The sequence below is a fragment of the Salvelinus fontinalis genome, chromosome 22 (genome assembly GCF_029448725.1).
Source record: "Salvelinus fontinalis isolate EN_2023a chromosome 22, ASM2944872v1, whole genome shotgun sequence".
NCBI classification, from domain to species: domain Eukaryota; kingdom Metazoa; phylum Chordata; class Actinopteri; order Salmoniformes; family Salmonidae; genus Salvelinus; species Salvelinus fontinalis.
Window position 1 is genome coordinate 13,869,030 of NC_074686.1, and position 18,131 is coordinate 13,887,160.

Sequence of the window (18,131 nt, forward strand, 5' to 3'; positions counted from 1 at the left end):
ATGTCTAGTCTATGAAAGCTGGCTGTATATTATGGTATCAGACTTAGTTCATATGACCAGAACAGGCCCTGTTAGACACTGGCTAACAGAATGCTAACACCCCTAACAGTCCACAAAATCTTGACTTGATTGACTAAGAGGACCCCCATCCTCACTAGTTCTAGAATGTCTGGGAACAGATCTAGAACATTCATATCTAGACTACTGTGTTCTACACAATATACACAGACTGTTGTTCTAGATCAGGGTCAAACTCATTCCTGGGAGGGCCGAGTGTCTGCAGGTTTTTCCTTTCAATTAAGACCTAGACAACCAGGTGAGGAGAGTTAGTTACTAATTACTGACCTTAATTCATCAATAAAGTACAAGGGTGGAGCAAAAACCTGCAGACACTCAGCCCTCAGAGGAATGAGTTTGACACGTGTTCTAGACAGTGTTCTGTTTGAGTTTATTTGTTGCCAGCTCTGCTTCCGTGGAAGTGGTCGAGTCTCAGTCAAAGCAAATGAGATCAAGCGGCTGGGGTCCGTCTGTCTGTCCATCAATCTGTATGTTCAAGTCACATGGCATTACAGCACTGACTACTGGCCTAGCCCTGGCTGAAGCCTATAGCACTGCCTCTATGAGCCTCTCTGTGGGGGGCAGCCTACCCCTCCCCACTTATAAAACTATAAAGAAATGGAGAGAATAAAACACGCCACACGCCCCCCCCCCTCAGTAATAGTGTTTTCAATATGAAACAGTGGTCACACCCGCGTCAGATTCTAACGTTAACATGGCTTCAGTTCAGTCCCTCTGTCCTTCTGCCTTACACATAGCAATCTGAACGATAGGAGAGAGAGAGGGAGGCTGCTCTGCTCGTCACGGAGGGAGGAGGTTTCAGTGATGTCATCATGCTCTCGTCCTCCATCGCTACTTCAAAACCAGATGGAGCCCCTCCCCCGTTTCATCTAGAGGGAGAGAGAGAAAGACAAGACGTAGTGTTAGCATGGAGGCTAAACATGGGAAACAGAAACTAGAAAAGACCAGTAAAGAAATGTCTAGGGCCAGACACACAGACTATCAACATACCTTTGAGTGTGCCAATGAGAAAGCAGCTCTCATCAGGTAAGTTATAAACCACCTGGGGAACAACATGAATTAACTTCAACATTAAATACTCATAAAAACAAGGGATGTTACTGTTAAATCTTTGATAAACATTAAATAAAAATCTTATAACTACAAGACAATGTAATCATGTGAGGGTTATACTGATAAAGAATTAAAATGGGTAGATAACACACTGCCCATCACAGCTAGTGGAGTTTGGGAGTGATTTGAATGGCACACTTCCTGAGTGAGTTGAAGGGGGACGGTTTATGATGGGACACAGCATTGTGTAACAGAGGCAGTATGTAAATATAATGCAAACACCTGATGGTCAAAGAATGTCAGCTCTTCTTTGTCAAAGATAAAATTCAGCAGTGCGCGTGTGTGTACCTGGTCACTCAGCAGTGTGCGTGTGTGTACCTGGTCACTCAGCAGTGTGCGTGTGTGTGTGCCTGGTCACTCAGCAGTGTGCGTGTGTGTGTGCCTGGTCACTCAGCAGTGTGTGTGTGTGTGTGTGCCTGGTCACTCAGCAGTGTGCGTGTGTGTGTGCCTGGTCACTCAGCAGTGTGCGTGTGTGTGCCTGGTCACTCAGCAGTGTGCGTGTGTGTGCCTGGTCACTCAGCAGTGTGCGTGTGTGTGCCTGGTCACTCAGCAGTGTGTGTGTGTGTGTGTGTACCTGGTCACTCAGTAGTGTGTGTGTGTGTGTGTGTACCTGGTCACTCAGCAGTGTGTGTGTGTGTGTGTGTGTACCTGGTCACTCAGCAGTGTGTGTGTGTGTGTGTGTACCTGGTCACTCAGCAGTGTGTGTGTGTGTGTGTACCTGGTCACTCAGCAGTGTGTGTGTGTGTGTGTGTACCTGGTCACTCAGCAGTGTGTGTGTGTGTGTGTACCTGGTCACTCAGCAGTGTGTGTGTGTGTGTACCTGGTCACTCAGCAGTGTGTGTGTGTGTGTGTACCTAGTCACTCAGCAGTGTGTGTGTGTGTACCTGGTCACTCAGCAGTGTGTGTGTGTGTACCTGGTCACTCAGCAGTGTGTGTGTGTGTGTGTGTGTGTACCTGGTCACTCAGCAGTATGTGTGTGTGTGTACCTGGTCACTCAGCAGTATGTGTGTGTGTACCTGGTCACTCAGCAGTATGTGTGTGTGTAACTGGTCACTCAGCAGTATGTGTGTGTGTACCTGGTCACTCAGCAGTATGTGTGTGTGTGTACCTGGTCACTCAGCAGTATGTGTGTGTGTACCTGGTCACTCAGCAGTATGTGTGTGTGTACCTGGTCACTCAGTAGTATGTGTGTGTGTACCTGGTCACTCAGCAGTATGTGTATTCCTGTGGGTCCTTGTCGGTAGACCTGGTTGATCTGTCCCAGTGGAACACTACACACACACGCCATCTTCCTGATCAACTCAGCAGCCGTCAGCTCCTCCAGGTATAGAGCATGGTACACTGCACACACACCCATTAAAACACACACCCCCATTAAAACACACAGGCACACTGATGCTTCTATAAATAGACACACAGAGGTGTGTACAGTATATTCCAAATTAGTCCTCACAGAAAAAGTTGCTTTATCCGTAGGTAAACAATTGTGGTGGTATAATGCCAAACTCCTATTGTAATTCTTTATGAAAAAGAGGAAAGCACACATGAACAAGAATATTTATTTCAGCTTTAGTTCATTTCTTTTTCCCAGCAACATTTGTGGTTATTTCCCCTTTTTGAGGGACTATATACCGTATCTTTAAAAGCTGCACTCTGTAGTTCAAACAATAAGAAAGCAGTCACCTCGCCAGAGTTGGTAAATATCTGACTGACCATCCACGAGATCAAAAGTACAAAGAGACCACAGGAGTCTGCTGAGGAGCGGACAGCTTATAACAATGTCTAGAACGGAGTGCATGGGAACCATGTGCTTGATGCGTTCCATACCATCGATTCCGTTCCAGCCATTACTATGAGCCTGTCCTCCCCAATTAAGGTGCCACCGCCTGCCTGTGAGACACACCTACCATATAAGTTAGGTGAGTCACTGTGCTCTCCGTTCTCGCTGTCGCAGCGTCTCTCCAGCAGGGGGCTCTCCACGTCACACTCCTGACACACATAGATGGTCAACCTGGGACGCACCGACCTGCAAGGATACATACACGTTATACACAGATAAACAGGAATATAAATCAGAGATGCACAGATTCACATAACCTGTCTCAACCCTCTCTAGGGTGTTCACCCACTCTGCCAGGTATCAAACACTCTGCCCAGAGTGGGTGAAAAGGCACTTTGGTGATCATTTCACTTACATTTTTCACATACATTTACATTCACTTACATTTTTCACATACATTTTCCCAAGGCAAATATGATTATTCATGTTCCGAATCACATTTCATCCCTCCCTCCCTCCCTCACTCACTCACCCCCTCACTCACTCACCCCCTCACTCACTCACCCCCTCACTCACTCACCCCCTCACTCACTCACCCCCTCACCCCCTCACTCACCCCCTCACCCCCTCACTCACTCACCCTCACTCACCCTCACTCACTCACCCTCACTCACTCACCCTCACTCACTCACCCTCACTCACTCACCCTCACTCACTCACCCTCACTCACTCACCCTCACTCACTCACCCTCACTCACTCACCCTCACTCACTCACCCTCACTCACTCACCCTCACTCACTCACCCTCACTCACTCACCCTCACTCACTCACCCTCACTCACTCACCCTCACTCACCTGGATCTGAGTGTGTAGAAGAGTCTGATTCCATCAGCAGCTCCACAGATCTGAACCAGGTCATCCCGGGTCAACTTCATTAAGTCACAACCTACACATCAAATCACATTTTATTTGTCACATGCGCCAAATACAATGGGTGTAGACCTTACTGTGAAATGCTTACTTGAAAGCACTTAACAGTGCAGTTTTAAGAAAAGACCCCCAAAAAAGTAAGAGATAAGAATAACAAATATTTAAAGAGCAGCAGTAAATAACAATAGAGGGGCTATCTACAGGGGGTACCGGTACAGAGTCAATATGTGGGGCACCGGTGGCTATGCATAGATAACAGAAAGTAGCAGCAGCGTGGGGGGGGGGGAGCACTGCAGATAGTCTGGGAGTCTCATGGCTTGGGGGTAGAAGCTGTTTAGAAGCCTCTTGGACCTAGACTTTGCGCTCCGGTACTGCTTACCATGAGGTAGCAGAGAGAACAGTCTATGACTACGGTGGCTGGAGTCGGACAATTTTTAGGGCCTTCCTCTGACACATAGAGGTCCTGGATGGCAGGAAGCTTGGCCCCAGTGATGTACTGGGCCGTACGCACTACCCTCTGTAGTGCTTTGCGGTCGGAGGCCGAGCAGTTGCCATACCAGGCAGTGATGCAATCTGTCAGGATGCTCTCGATGGTGCAGCTGTAAAACCTTTTGAGGATCTCAGGACCCATGACAAATCTTTTTAGTTTCCTGAGGGGGAATAGGTTTTGTCGTGCCCTCTTCACGACTGTCTTGGTGTGCTTGGACCACGTTAGTGATGTGGACATCAAGGAACTTGAAGCTCTCAACCTGCTCCACTACAGCCCCGTCGATGAGAATGGGGTGTGCTCGGTCCTCCTTTTCCTGTAGTCCACAATCATCTCTTTTGTCTTGATTACATTGAGGGAGAGGTTGATGTCCTTGCACCACACGGTCAGGTCTCTGACCTCCTCCCTATGGGCTGTCTCATCATTGTCGGTGATCAGGCCTACCACTGTTGTGTCATCAGCAAACTTAATGATGTGTTGGAGTCGTGCTTGGCCATGCAGTCGTGAGTGAACAGGGAGTACAGGAGGGGACTGAGCACACACCCCTGATTGGCCCCCGTGTTGAGGATCAGCATGGCAGATGGGTTGTTACCTACCCTTACCACCTGGGGGTAGCCCGTCAGGAAGTCCAGGATCCAGTTGGAGGGAGGTGTTTAGTCCCAGGGTCCTTAGCTTAGTAATGAGCTTTGAGGGCACTATGGTGTTGAACACTGAGCTGTATTCAGTGAATAACATTCTCACATAGGTGTTCCTTTTGTCCAGGTGGGAAAGGGCAGTGTTGAGTGCAATAGAGATTGCATCATCTGTGGATCTGTTGGGGCGGTATGCAAATTGGAGTGGGTCTAGGGTTTCTGGGATGATGGTGTTGATGTGAGCCATAACCAGCCTTTCAAAGCATTTCATGGCTACAGATGTGAGTGCTATGGGTCGGTAGTCATTTAGGCAGGTTACCTTGGTGTTCTTGGGCACAGGGACTATGGTGGTCTGCTTGAAACATGTTGGTATTACAGACCAGGAGAGGTTGAAAATGTCAGTGAAGACACTTGCCAGTTGGTCAGCGCATGCTCTCAGTACACGTCCTGGTAATCCGTCTGACCCTGTGGCCTTCTGAATGTTGACCTGTTTAAAGGTCTTACTCACGTCGGCTGCGGAGAGCGTGATCACACAGTCGTCCGGAACAGCTGATGATCTCATTGCATGTTTCAGTGTTACTTGCTTCGAAGCGAGCATAGAAGTAGTTGAGCTCGTCTGGTAGCCTCATGTCAATGGGCAGCTCGTGGCTGTGCTTCCCTTTGTAGTCTGTAATAGTTTGCAAGCCCTGCCACATGCGACGAGCGTCAGCGCCAGTGTAGTACGATTCAATCTTAGTCCCGTACTGACGCATTGCCTGTTTGATGGTTCGTCGGAGGACATAGCAGGATTTCTTATAAGCTTCCAGGTTAGAGTCCCACTCCTTAAAAGCGGCAGCTCTACCCTTTAGCTCAGTGCGGATGTTGCCTGTAATCAATGGATCCTGGTTGGGTTATGTACGTAAGGTCAGTGTGGGGACGACATCATCAATGCACTTATAGATAAAGCCAGTGACTGATGTGGGGTACTCCTCAATGCCATCGGAAGAATCCCGGAACATATTCCAGTCTGTGCTAGCAAAACAGTCCTGTAGCTTAGCATCTGACCACTTTTTTATTGATCGAGTTACCGGTGCTTCCTGCTTTAATTTTTGCTGGTGAGCAGGAATCAGGAGGATAGAATTATGGTCAGATTTGCCAAATGGAGGGCGAGGGAGAGCTTTGTACGTGTCTCTGTGTGTGGAGTAAAGGTGGTCTAGAGTTCTTTTTCCCTCTGGTTGCACATTTAACATGCTATTAGGAATGAGGTAAAACTGATTTAAGTTTCCCTGCATTAAAGTCCCCGGCCACTAGGAGCGCCATCTCTGGATGACATTACAAAAGGTTGACTTTAATAACTCCTACAAAATAACCTACACAATGTGAAGTGTGTGTGTGTACCTGAGAAGTGGGAGAAGAGTCGTGCATATGTGTTGAAGCGGTTCTTGACAAGCCACTTCTGAGCCTCCTTGATGGTAGCCGTAGGACTGAGCTGTTGGAGAGAGGGATATAGATAAAGAGAAGAGGGTGTGTTGGGGGGGATAACAATGAATTTCAACATAAATATAACCTAAACTGGAGGCTTTTGTTAAATGAGAAGTTTTTACAGGATTTGAGACACGTCCGTGTGTGTTTGTGATGTATACTAACCTCTGTGACGACTTGGCTGACAGGGTCTGTCTGGTGATTGGGCGACGAGGGGCCACTGAAATACAACAGTCACAGTCAGCATTATCTCACTATGTCCACAAAGAATTTTCTCACTCTCACACACGGGCCTACCTGTCAGGTACAGAGGAGGCAGTGTATGTGGAGAGCGGTGTAGAGGAGAAAGAGGGGCCAGCTGTCTGTGGAGAGCTGATGTAGGCATCAGGCCACGGAGAACACTGACCAGAGAGGAGAGAGAGACAACACACTGCCATAATACTACTGAGCATTACCGTCACCAATTACCAAGCATCAAACCACTCCACATATTATATTCACTGCCTTGACAGGAGTGGAGGATGTTTATATAATATATAGTGCCTTCGGAAAGTATTCACACACCTAGACTTCTCACATTTTGTTATATTACAGTCTGAATTTAAAATTGATCAAATTGAGATTTTGTATCACTGGCCTGCACACAATACCCCATAATGTCAAAGTGGAATGATGTTTCTCAAAAAAATTAATAAAAGAAAAAAGCTGAAATGTCTTAAGTCAATAAGTATTCAACTCCTTTGTTATGGCAAGCCTAATAATAAGTTCAGGAGTAAACTTTTGTTTAACTAGTCACAATGTGTACAATAGTGTTTAACATATCTACCTCATCTCTGTACCCCACACATACAATTATCTGTAAGGTCCCTCAGTGGAGCAGTGAATTTCAAACACAGATTCAACCACAAAGACCAGGGAGGTTTTCCAATGCCTCGCAAAGGCCATCTAATGGTAGATGGGAAAAAATAAACATACATTGAATATCCCTTTGAAAATGTTGAAGTTTTTAATTACACTTTGGATGGTGTATCAATACACCCAGTCACTACAAAGATACAGGCGTCCTTCCTAACTAATTTGACAGAGAAGAAGGAACCGCTAAGGGATGTCACCATGTGGCCAATGGTGACTTTAAAACAGTGTAATGGCTGTGATAGGAGAAAACTGAGGATGGATCAACAACATTGTCATTTAGGATGGTATTGTGGAGTAACTACAATGTGAAAAGAAGGAAGCCTGTACAGAATAAAATATTCCAAAGCATGTATCCTGTTTGCAATAAGGGACTAAAGTAAAACTGTAAAAAATGTGGCATAGAAATGAACTTAATGTCCTGAATACAAAGCGTTATGTTTGGGGCAAATCCAACACATCACTGAGCACCAATCTTCATATTTTCAAGCACAGAGGTGGCTGCATCGGGTTGTGGGTGTGCTTGGCATCTGCATCGGGTTGTGGGTGTGCTTGGCATCTGCATCGGGTTATGGGTGTGCTTGGCATCTGCATCGGGTTATGGGTGTGCTTGGCATCTGCATCGGGTTATGGGTGTGCTTGGCATCTGCATCGGGTTATGGGTGTGCTTGGCATCTGCATCGGGTTATGGGTGTGCTTGGCATCTGCATCGGGTTATGGGTGTGCTTGGCATCTGCATCGGGTTATGGGTGTGCTTGGCATCTGCATCGGGTTATGGGTGTGCTTGGCATCTGCATCGGGTTATGGGTGTGCTTGGCATCTGCATCGGGTTATGGGTATGCTTGGCATCTGAATCAGGTTATGGGTATGCTTGGCATCTGAATCAGGTTATGGGTATGCTTGGCATCTGCATCAGGTTATGGGTATGCTTGGCAATGTCTAGGAAGTTTTTTTTGTTGATAAAAAGAAATGGAATAGAGCTAAGCACAGGCAAAATCATAGCGGAAAACCTGGTTCAGCCTGCTTTCCAACAGACACTGGGAGACAAATTCATCTTTCAGTAGGACAATAACCTAAAACAAGGCCAAATATACACTGGAGTTGCTTACCAAGACAACATTGAATGTTCCCGAGTGTCCTAGTTACAGTTAACTTAAATCAGCTTGAAAATCCATCGCAAGACTTGAAAATGGCTGTCTAGCAATGATCAACAACACATTTGACAGAGCTTGAAGAATTTTTAAAAGAATAAATGTGACATTATTGTACAATCCAGGTGTGCAAAGCTCTTTGAGACTTACCCAGAGACTCACAGCTGTAAACGCTGCCAAAGGTGATTATAACATGTATTGACTCAGGGGTGTGAATACTTTGGTAAATTAGATATTTTTGTATTTAATTTAATACACTTTTTTTTTTTTTATCCAAAAACATGTTTTCGTTTTGTCATTATGCGATATTGTGTGTAGATTTTGAATTCAGGCTGTACCAACAAAATGTGGAATAAGTCAAGGATAGGATAGGATATACAGTGCATTTGGAAGGTTTTCAGACCCCTTTACTTTTTCCAAATGTTGTTACGTTACAGCCTTATTCTAAAATGGATTAAAAAGTTTTCCCCCCTCATCAATCTACACACAATACCCCATAATGACAAAGCAAAAACAGGTTTATAGAAATGTTTGCACGTTTATATATAGAAATAAAAAATGAAGGAAATATCACATTTACATAAACAAAGTACTGAGTAAAGGGGCTGATCTTAAGTGCCTTTGGCAGTGAGTACAGCCTCGAGTATTCTTGGGTACAAGCTTGGCACACCTGTATTTGTGGAGTTTCTCCCATTCTTCTCTGCAGATCCTCTCAAGCTCTGTCAGGTTGGATGGGGAGCGTCGTTGCACTGATAATTTCAAGTCTCTCCAGAGATGTTAGATCGGGTCAAGTCCGGGCTCTGGCTGGGCCACTCAAGGACATTCAGAGACTTGTACCGAAGCCACTCCTGCGTTGTCTTGGCTGTGTGCTTAGGGTCGTTGTCCTGTTGGAAGGTGAACCTTCGCCCCAGTCTGAGGTCATGCGCACTCTGGAGCAGGTTTTCATCAAGGATCTCTCTGTACTTTGCTCCGTTCATCTTTCCCTCAATCCTAACTAGTCTCCCAGTCCCTGCCACTGAAAAACAGCTCCACAGCATGATGCTGCCACCACCATGCTTCACCGTAGGGAGGGTACCAAGTTTCCTTGAGACGGAACGCTTGGCATTCAGGTGGAAGAGTTCAATCTTGGTTTCATCAGACCAGAGAATCTTGTTTCTCGTGGTCAGAGTCTTTCGGGTGCCTTTTGGCAAATTCCAAGTGGGCTGTCATGTGACTTTTACTGCCACTCTACCATAAAGGCCTGAAAATGGTGGAGTTCTGCAGAGATGGTTGTCCTTCTGGAAGGTTCTCCCATCTCCACAGTGGAACTCTGTCAGAGTGACCATCGGGTTCTTGGACACCTCCCTGACCAAGGCCCTAATCCCCCGATTGCACAGCTTGGCTGGGAGACCAGCTCAAGGAGGAGTCTTAGTGGTTCCAAACTTCTGTAATTTAAGAATGATGGAGGCCACTGCGCTCTTAGGGATCTTCAATGCTGCAGTAATGTTTTGGTACCCTTCCCCAGATCTGTGACTTGACATAATCCTGTCTCAGTGGTCTATGGACAATTCCTTCGACCTCATGGCTTGGTTTCTGCTATGACAAGCAGTTTTAGTTTTGTTTAATACATTTGCAAACATCTCTAAAAAACAGTTTTTGCTTTGTCATTATGGGGTATTGGGTGTAGATTGGGGGGGGGGGGGGGGGGGGGGGGGGGGCAATTTAATCAATTTTAGACTAAGGCGGTAACATAACAAAATGTGGAAAAATGGAGGGAGTCTGAATACTTTCCTAATTTACTGTATAATATATAGGACACTTACAGTGCCTCTCTTGGCCAGCGAGTCCCCACAATCAGCCGGCAGCGTCCGCTTGCTGGACTTCTTCAGCTCATAGTCTCCTGCCTCCTCTATGATGGGCTCCAGCCTCATCTACACAAACACACACACACACAAACATGCACACTCACAATCTGACTGCAAACAAAACAAATACAAAACTTGCCTACTAATACCTGTAAGTGACACTTCCAATACATGCAAACTCTGTTTAAGTGCCTTCTAGTTTTCCAGTCCTAATTAAATGCCATTCAAACCCCCAGACTGACTAACCTCTGATAGTATGGTTGTGTCGTAGGAGGGCTGGTACTTCTCCTTTTCCTGAGACGTTCGTTTCTCCATCTTCTCTCTGTCAGTCTTCTGTTTCCTGTCTGCCCCCTTTGGCTGGGGGGAGGAGAGAAAGAAAGAGAGAGAGATAGAGAGAGAAAGAGGGAATGCAGAATGTTAAATCCGGTGCAGGCTTGTCATCTGACTTAGTATGTCAAAGTGTGTAAGTGTGATTGACTGTTCAGAGAATGTGTGTGTGTGTTTTATTTAACTATGCAAGTCAATTAAGAACAAATTCTTATTTACAATGACGGCCTAGGAACAGTGGGTTAACTGTCTTGTTCAGGGGCAGAACGACAGATTTTTACGTTGTCAGCTCGGGGATTCGATCTAGCAACCTTTTGGGTTACTGGCCCAACGCTCTAACCACTAGGCTACCTGCCGCCCTGTGTGTGGGTACCTTGAAGACTTTGATTTGGCAGGAGGCAGAGTGGAGGTGTTCAGTGTACTCTCCGTTGTCTCCCTGTCTGAAAGTGTCCAGCTGGATCCTGAAGGGAACTCCCTTCTCTCCTCCATGCTTCCTAGGGGTGAACTCTGTACTGATGCAGTGAACCTACACACAAAGATGGAGAGAAGAGAGACAGAGGAAAGTCAATGTGACTACAGGGAAGTGTGTGTGTGTGTGGATTGGTGTGTTACCTGCACAAACACGGAGGCTCTCTTGTTGAGGTCCCAGAGGAATTCGGCAGCGTTGAGCTGAGCAGGGTTTGCCTTCGCCTCCACAATACCCACTGACAGAGGGATGTCTACACACACACACAACAAATTAGTATTACATACAGAACGAAAAACAAACCCCCCCCCCCCCCCCCCCCCCCCCCTAAGGCATCACATGTACTGACTACTACACACACACTTAAGTGTTCTTACCAATATCTAGGAGACGGTCTCCAGGGCGATTCCATTTCCACCCCTCCAGTTGCTGGTGCTCTGTGTACTGGAGTCTTCTGTCATGAAACACCACCCTAACGATGCTCTACACACACACACACACAGTTATGAAACAACACCCACACAACGACCACAACGATCATAACACAACGACAAAGAAACCACGCACACAGAAAAGCTGCAATCTTAACATTTCTGACCTTGACACTCTTGTTGTTGATCTCTGGTAACTCTGCCAGCTTTCGGTTGTCCAGCATACGGATCTCATAAGACTGGCCTGAGACACAGAGGGGGTTAAGATGAGGTTTGAGTGATTGTGTATCTCTGCTGTTTGAAAACAGACAACATCCATTCTTGCTATTGGTGGAGAGCTATTAAGCATTACCATGTGAGTGTGGGTTTGTTTACAGCATAGTTAAGGTAGTTTCCCATGACAGGAGTGAGTGAGTGAGTGAGTAAGTCACCTTGGTTCAAGTAGGTGAGCGTCTCATCGTGTAGTTTGACAGCAGGGGAGGTGGCAGCACAAAGAACGTACTGGAAGGGAGGGTTGAGACTGCTGCTCTCACAGTCTGAAGGAAGACTGGAGTCCTCCTGTTTAAAGATTGGCAGGGCCAGCACATCACTGGAGAGACAAAGAGAGATGGTGGGAGAGAGAATAGTTAGGGCAAGTAAGACTAAGTAGCCCTGTTGAAACAGCAACAGTTTGAAGTGTCCCACTGGAAAATACTTTTCTGTTTTACAACACACGAGCCAGTCTGACAACCTGCACACATCCACTTGGCACCAGCTCCAGACAGACAGCCTGTCCCCAGCTCACCCTAACAGATCCTAGCGCCAGGCAGAAGTGTGTGTGTGCCTGGGTAACCAAAGTCTCTTCTATATGCCAAGAAATGTGTTCATGGTCCCTGGAACAGCTCAGGTTAATTAAGTTCACTTTGAAAATGTGGGGGGAGTTGGCAGTCTGAATTTAAAGTCCACATAATGCTCTTAGGTCAAGTCAAGCTGTAGAAGACCTCCTCTACCTTGAAGTAAACACGAATAATCTGACAAGATTGGATAGGTGAACATTATTCACTAAATAGCTTCCATCAATCCAGTCATGTCAGATCAGTGAAAGAAAATAGGCAATGAAGGGAGAGGAAGGAATCCTTGAACTATTGGAACAGACCATAGTGTGAATTAGTCTGCTAGAGTGGTATATCTTAAAATAAAAAGTTTATTCCAAATTAAACAAACAAGTCCACTGCCATGTCATGGTTTAAACAAAACAATCCATGTGGGTGGGTGCACTTGTCATCCCGCGAAGGTCCCGTATTTAATGTTACATTTGTGTCATTTAGCAGACACTCTTATCCAGTGCAACTTACAGTAGTGAGTTCATATATTTAAATACTTTTTTCGTACTGGTTCCCTGCGGAAATCAAACCCACAACCCTGGGGTTAGAGGTACCATGCACTACCAACTGAGCTACAAGTTGGAATTTCATGTCCCAACTTTTCTTTCTACAAAAAAAAAGTTTGATTGTCAGTAAGGCACCAATAAATTAAGGTTACAAGAGTGTAGACCCAATAACAAACGACAAATGTCATTATACTTGTGATTTGTAACAGATGTTTCGTTCCATTAATCAAATGGCGCATGTGTACAGTTTGGATGCTGGAATTATTTTGGAGTGGACCAACATGCGCAGGGAGGCCATTTTTTTTAAGAGATTTGTTTGACAATAAGATGAAAACATCATGAATGTCTGTGTTCATGCCAAATTAAAAAGGTAGGATGTTTTTTTTTACCGGTAAACGACATGTCTTTACTGTTTATTGCATACGCAAGCACGTCCACACAAACAAGGTCCCACAAAAAAAATATAGATCCCCTGAATATGGTATAATTCACACTCTGGAACAGACCCCTCATAAACAACTACTGCAGACAGTGTACTGTATTCTTCCTGTCCCACCCTAACCCAACCCCAATGCCTCCTGCATGGCATGCCAGTTGCAGAGCCGCTTCCCCACTCAGCATTGCTGCCAAGGAAACTGCATCTGCTTCCTGACACACGAGGAGCCGACTCCACTGACAAACAGACATTCTGTTCCTACTGAGCACCACAGCTGCTCTCTAAACATGTGAGACACACACAGGGAGGATCATGATAAGACAGCTGACAGTCCTGGAACTCTTTCGCACAGAAACACAACCTACTTCACAAAAACATTTGTGGGGAAAACACACATGCACACATAGGGCTGTTGCGGTACTGTGAGGGTGGTGTTTCATAACTGTGTGTGTGTGTGACACTGAAGGTGTGTGTGTGTCTTTTCCTGACTGTTCCATTGTGGATGATCTGACTGGTACAGTTACAAACTCCCCTGAGCATCCCAGCTCATTGCTGCAATAGTAACCCCAGTTACACCATGTTGTCATCACTCCAAGAGGTGCCACTGCCACCCAGAGAGAGGTGGTGGGGGAGAGCTTATCCCCCCTCCCTCACTGTGCTTAGGGTTTATGTTCCCTACATTCTGCCGATGTCCACTCTACACCCCCCTCCCCCTCATCCCTCTTTGTGTCTAGTAGGGTATTTAAGCCTTCTGTCCTCCATGGCAACCTGCTGTGACGGCCCCCTCCATCCCAACACACTCCAAAACAAAGACCAACACGCACATACCACACAGAGGGGATGGGATACAACACACACAAAATGTCATTCCTCCATATTGGGTAAATCCCAGGGTTTAGGAGACATAGTGGGAACAGTTTGTAGCTTCCATCCCATGTCCAGACACACTGATATATCTATATTGTATACCAAACGGTCTCTCTAACCTCATACTGTATGCGCCAGCCCCCAGCTCCTGCCCGATGCCCGACAGACTGGCATCGAAGTCGTGTACCAGCCCTGACTCGATGGTGGCATCGTCCATCTTCAGCACCCATGCCATGGCCCCCAGCTCCTTCTCCTCCGCCTCTAGCCGAAGGGCCGCCAGATTGCCTCCGGGGAAGGGACCGCAGCTAGCGGGAGAATAAACCGCTGCTGGTGGACTAGAGAAGATTTAAGAGAAAGTTAACCAAGGTAGCTAGTTAGATAGTTGTTTGCTACTACTGGCTAACTGCTAGCTACTGGTGGTTGGCTAAGAAGATGGCTAGTTAGCTGCTGTTAGATAACTACTGTAGGTAGCTAACTGAAGATCGAATAACAGTGTATTGATAGCGCTCCACTAGCCGGGTGATATATCGCCATAATTGGTTACAATATGGCTGGCAAGTGAAAGTAGAAATCTGGACTGATGTGAAGACAACAAACAGACTAACTAGCTAGGTAAAGTTAACAGACATACGTTAGCTAGCTAGTTAACAACAGAATCCACAACCATTACGTTGGGTTGATTACCAGCAGCATGCTAAATAACCGTTTGCTAGCGAAACCCTGCACCACTAACGCTAGCTACCCAGCTAGCGATAGTTAGCTCACTTGCGGTCCTCGAAAGTCAATTTCGCCGGCGACATGGCACACCGTAACATCCCAAACCCAGCCATAGCTAGCCACCTAGCTAGCTAGCTAGCTAGCAACATTACGTAATTGCAGGGGGATGTTGTTGACAGTCCACACACCGCATTCACACGCAATGTCCGTCCGAATTAACTAGCTAGCATTTACAGGCTAGTAGCATTAGCAAACTTCACTTGCTTTTGATTCACGGATGTTTGGAATCCTCCTATGCGAAGGTCGCAGCCAGCGCTTCCTGTGCCCTCCGAAACCTCTCTCCTTTTTTCATCGCGGACTTGTGTGACCAGGGCTACAGTTCCCGGCCGGTTAAATAAAAGTCTTTAAACATCAGAAGAGTGGCAGTTGTCACAAAAGCAGCCAGCATAAACATGGCTTCTCAACAGACTATGCCCTCACAAAACCAAAAAAAAAACTTCCAGCCGCAGTAGATGCCACAGAGTCTCTGGGCCAATCAGAGAGCCGCTCTGGTGCCAAGCGCACCCAGCTCAGCCAATGGGCTCCCTCGGAGCTTTCGTCAACCCATCGACGTTATAACACCGATGTGACCAGTTCATAGCAGGCACAGGCAACCCATCACATACATTTTCATAATCATAATACACAAATGCATAATTCAACAGAGACATAAATCAGTGAAAATAGTCAGCTACTACAGGCTAGCATGTTCACACCCCTCTGCTCCCAGAGAACATTGTGTTCCTATTATAGAAAAGAGAGGAATGGATAGATGCGGTGTTGGACCAAGGCCAACAGAAGTGAATTCAGATGTATTTAGTGGGAGTGATTGTAGTGAGAGATATTTGGGATGGGGACACAGAGGCTCTTTAGGACACACATGTTAACCACTAACCCTGTGTCTGGATTTCATGCTGTAAGAGGTCACTGTGCATTTATAAAGAACATAAATCCGTCATGAATATTCACTCCTGCAATAGCAGGACTACCCACCCTTATCTTGAGTTAAGAATCAGATAATGTCACATATTAACCAGTGAATATAGAAACTGCTATGAACCTTGGTCTCCAACATAGTGTTATGCCAATATCCCATGCCTCACAAACAGTGCATTCGTAAAGTATTCAGACCCCTTAACTTTTTCCACATTGTTACTTATTCTAAAATGGATCAAATTAGTCCCCCCCTCAATCTACACACAATACCCCATAATGACAAAGCAAAAACAGAAATATAACATTTACGTAAGTATTCAGACCCTTTATTCAGTACTTTGTTGAAGCACCTTTGGCAGCGAGTACAGCTTCTAGTCTTCTTGGGTATGACGCTACAAGCTTGGCACACCTGTATTTGGGGAGTTTCTCCCATTCTTCTCTGCAGATCCTCTCAAGCTCTGTCAGGTTGGATGGGGAGCGTCGTTGCACTGATAATTTCAAGTCTCTCCAGAGATGTTAGATCGGGTCAAGTCCGGGCTCTGGCTGGGCCACTCAAGGACATTCAGAGACTTGTCCCGAAGCCACTCCTGTGTTGTCTTGGCTGTGTGCTTAAGGTTGTTGTCCAGTTGAAAGGTGAACCTTCGCCCCAGTCTGAGGTCATGCGCACTCTGGAGCAGGTTTTCATCAAGGATCTCTCTGTACTTTGCTCCGTTCATCTTTCCCTCAATCCTAACTAGTCTCCTAGTCCTTGCCGCTAAAAAACAGCCCTACAGCATGGCCGCGGCCACCACCATGCTTCACCATGGGGATGGTGCCAGGTTTTCTCCAGACGTGATGCTTGGCATTCAGGCCAAAGACTTAAACCTTGGTTTCATCAAACCAGAGAATCTTGTTTCTCATAGTCAGAGTCCTTTAGGTGCCTTTTGGCAAACTCCAAGTGGGAAGTCATGTGACTTTTACTGAGGAGTGGCTTCCATCTGGCCACTCTACCATAAAGGCCTGATTGGTGCAGTGCTGCAAAGATGGTTGTCCTTCTGGAAGGTTCTCCCATCTCCACAGAACTCTGGAGCTCTGTCAGCGTGACCTCGGGTTCTTGGTCACCTCCCTGACCAAGGCCCTTCTCCCCAGATTGCTCAGTTTGGCTGGGCGGCCAGCTCAAAGAGGAGTCTTGGTGGTTCCAAACTTCTTCCATTTAAGAATGATGGAGGCCACTGTGTTCTTGGGAACCTTCAATGGTGCAGACATTTTTTGGTACCCTGTCCCAGATCTGTGCCTCGACATCTGTCTCAGTGCTCTCAGTGCTCTACGGACAATTCCTTTGACCCCATGGCTTGGTTTTTGCTCTGACATGCACTGAACTGTGGGACCTTAAATCGACAGGTGTGCCTTTCCAAATCATGTCCAATCAATTGAATTTACCCTAGGTGGACTCATAGTTGTAGAAACATCTCAAGGATGATAAATGGAAACAGGATGCACCTGAGCTCAATCTCTAGTCTCATAGCAAAGGGTCTGAATACTTATGCAAATAAACATTTCTAAAAAACGTTTTCGCTTTGTCATTATGGGGTATTGTGTGTAGATTGATGAGGAAAACATTTAATTTAATCAATTTTAGAACAAGGCTGTAACGTAACAAAATGTGGAAAAAGTGAAGGGGTCTGAATTCTTTCCATTCTGCACTGTATGATCATTGTACTGGATCAAAATAAACAAGAGCGTTTAATTAAGTTTGAGAGGAAATGTGAAAGGCCACACATTTGATCCGGATTCACATTGAAGGGACAACCCAAACTGTTCTCTACTGGCTTAGATATTTTCTTTTCACATTGTCCTTCCAGGACAGATCCAGTAACAACCACTACAACAGCCTACTACTGAAGTTACCTCTCCCAACCACACATTCCGAGCCTAATACGAGGTTATAGTTCAGCTTCAGGTAGACTATCTATTCTGCAGCTTTCACGTTGACCATCTATCCTGCAGCTTTCACATTTAGACACATTCACACACACTGTCCAGCAAAAGTATCTTCCCTGTGTTGTCCTCTGGTAAATAATTACCAGTTGATTCCAGTCAGTGCGCAAGGGACACGACTTGGTTTAATTGTAGAACACGTGTGTGTGTGTGTGTGTGTGTGTGTGTGTGTGTGTG

At 46.0% G+C, this 18,131-nt stretch overlaps 1 protein-coding gene across 2 annotated transcripts; it reads right to left on the reverse strand.

Moving 5' to 3' along the window:
• Positions 1-228: 228 nt before the first annotated feature.
• ubp1 (upstream binding protein 1) lies at positions 229-15,406 on the reverse strand. 2 transcript variants are annotated; one of them, XM_055876576.1, is made up of 17 exons: positions 15,267-15,406; positions 14,405-14,620; positions 12,045-12,202; positions 11,781-11,857; positions 11,560-11,665; positions 11,329-11,435; positions 11,090-11,242; positions 10,636-10,746; positions 10,348-10,455; positions 6,780-6,883; positions 6,648-6,702; positions 6,399-6,489; positions 3,828-3,918; positions 3,099-3,217; positions 2,390-2,532; positions 1,069-1,120; positions 229-947 (listed from the first exon to the last, which is right to left on the reverse strand). In XM_055876576.1, the coding sequence occupies exons 2-17, from the start codon at positions 14,518-14,520 to the stop codon at positions 910-912; spliced, it is 1,629 nt and encodes a 542-aa protein (XP_055732551.1). In that variant the 5' UTR covers positions 14,521-14,620; positions 15,267-15,406; the 3' UTR covers positions 229-909. The 2 variants fall into 2 exon arrangements, with proteins under 2 accessions (XP_055732551.1, XP_055732550.1); XM_055876575.1 differs by lacking the exon at positions 15,267-15,406 and adding an exon at positions 15,051-15,204.
• Positions 15,407-18,131: the final 2,725 nt, after the last annotated feature.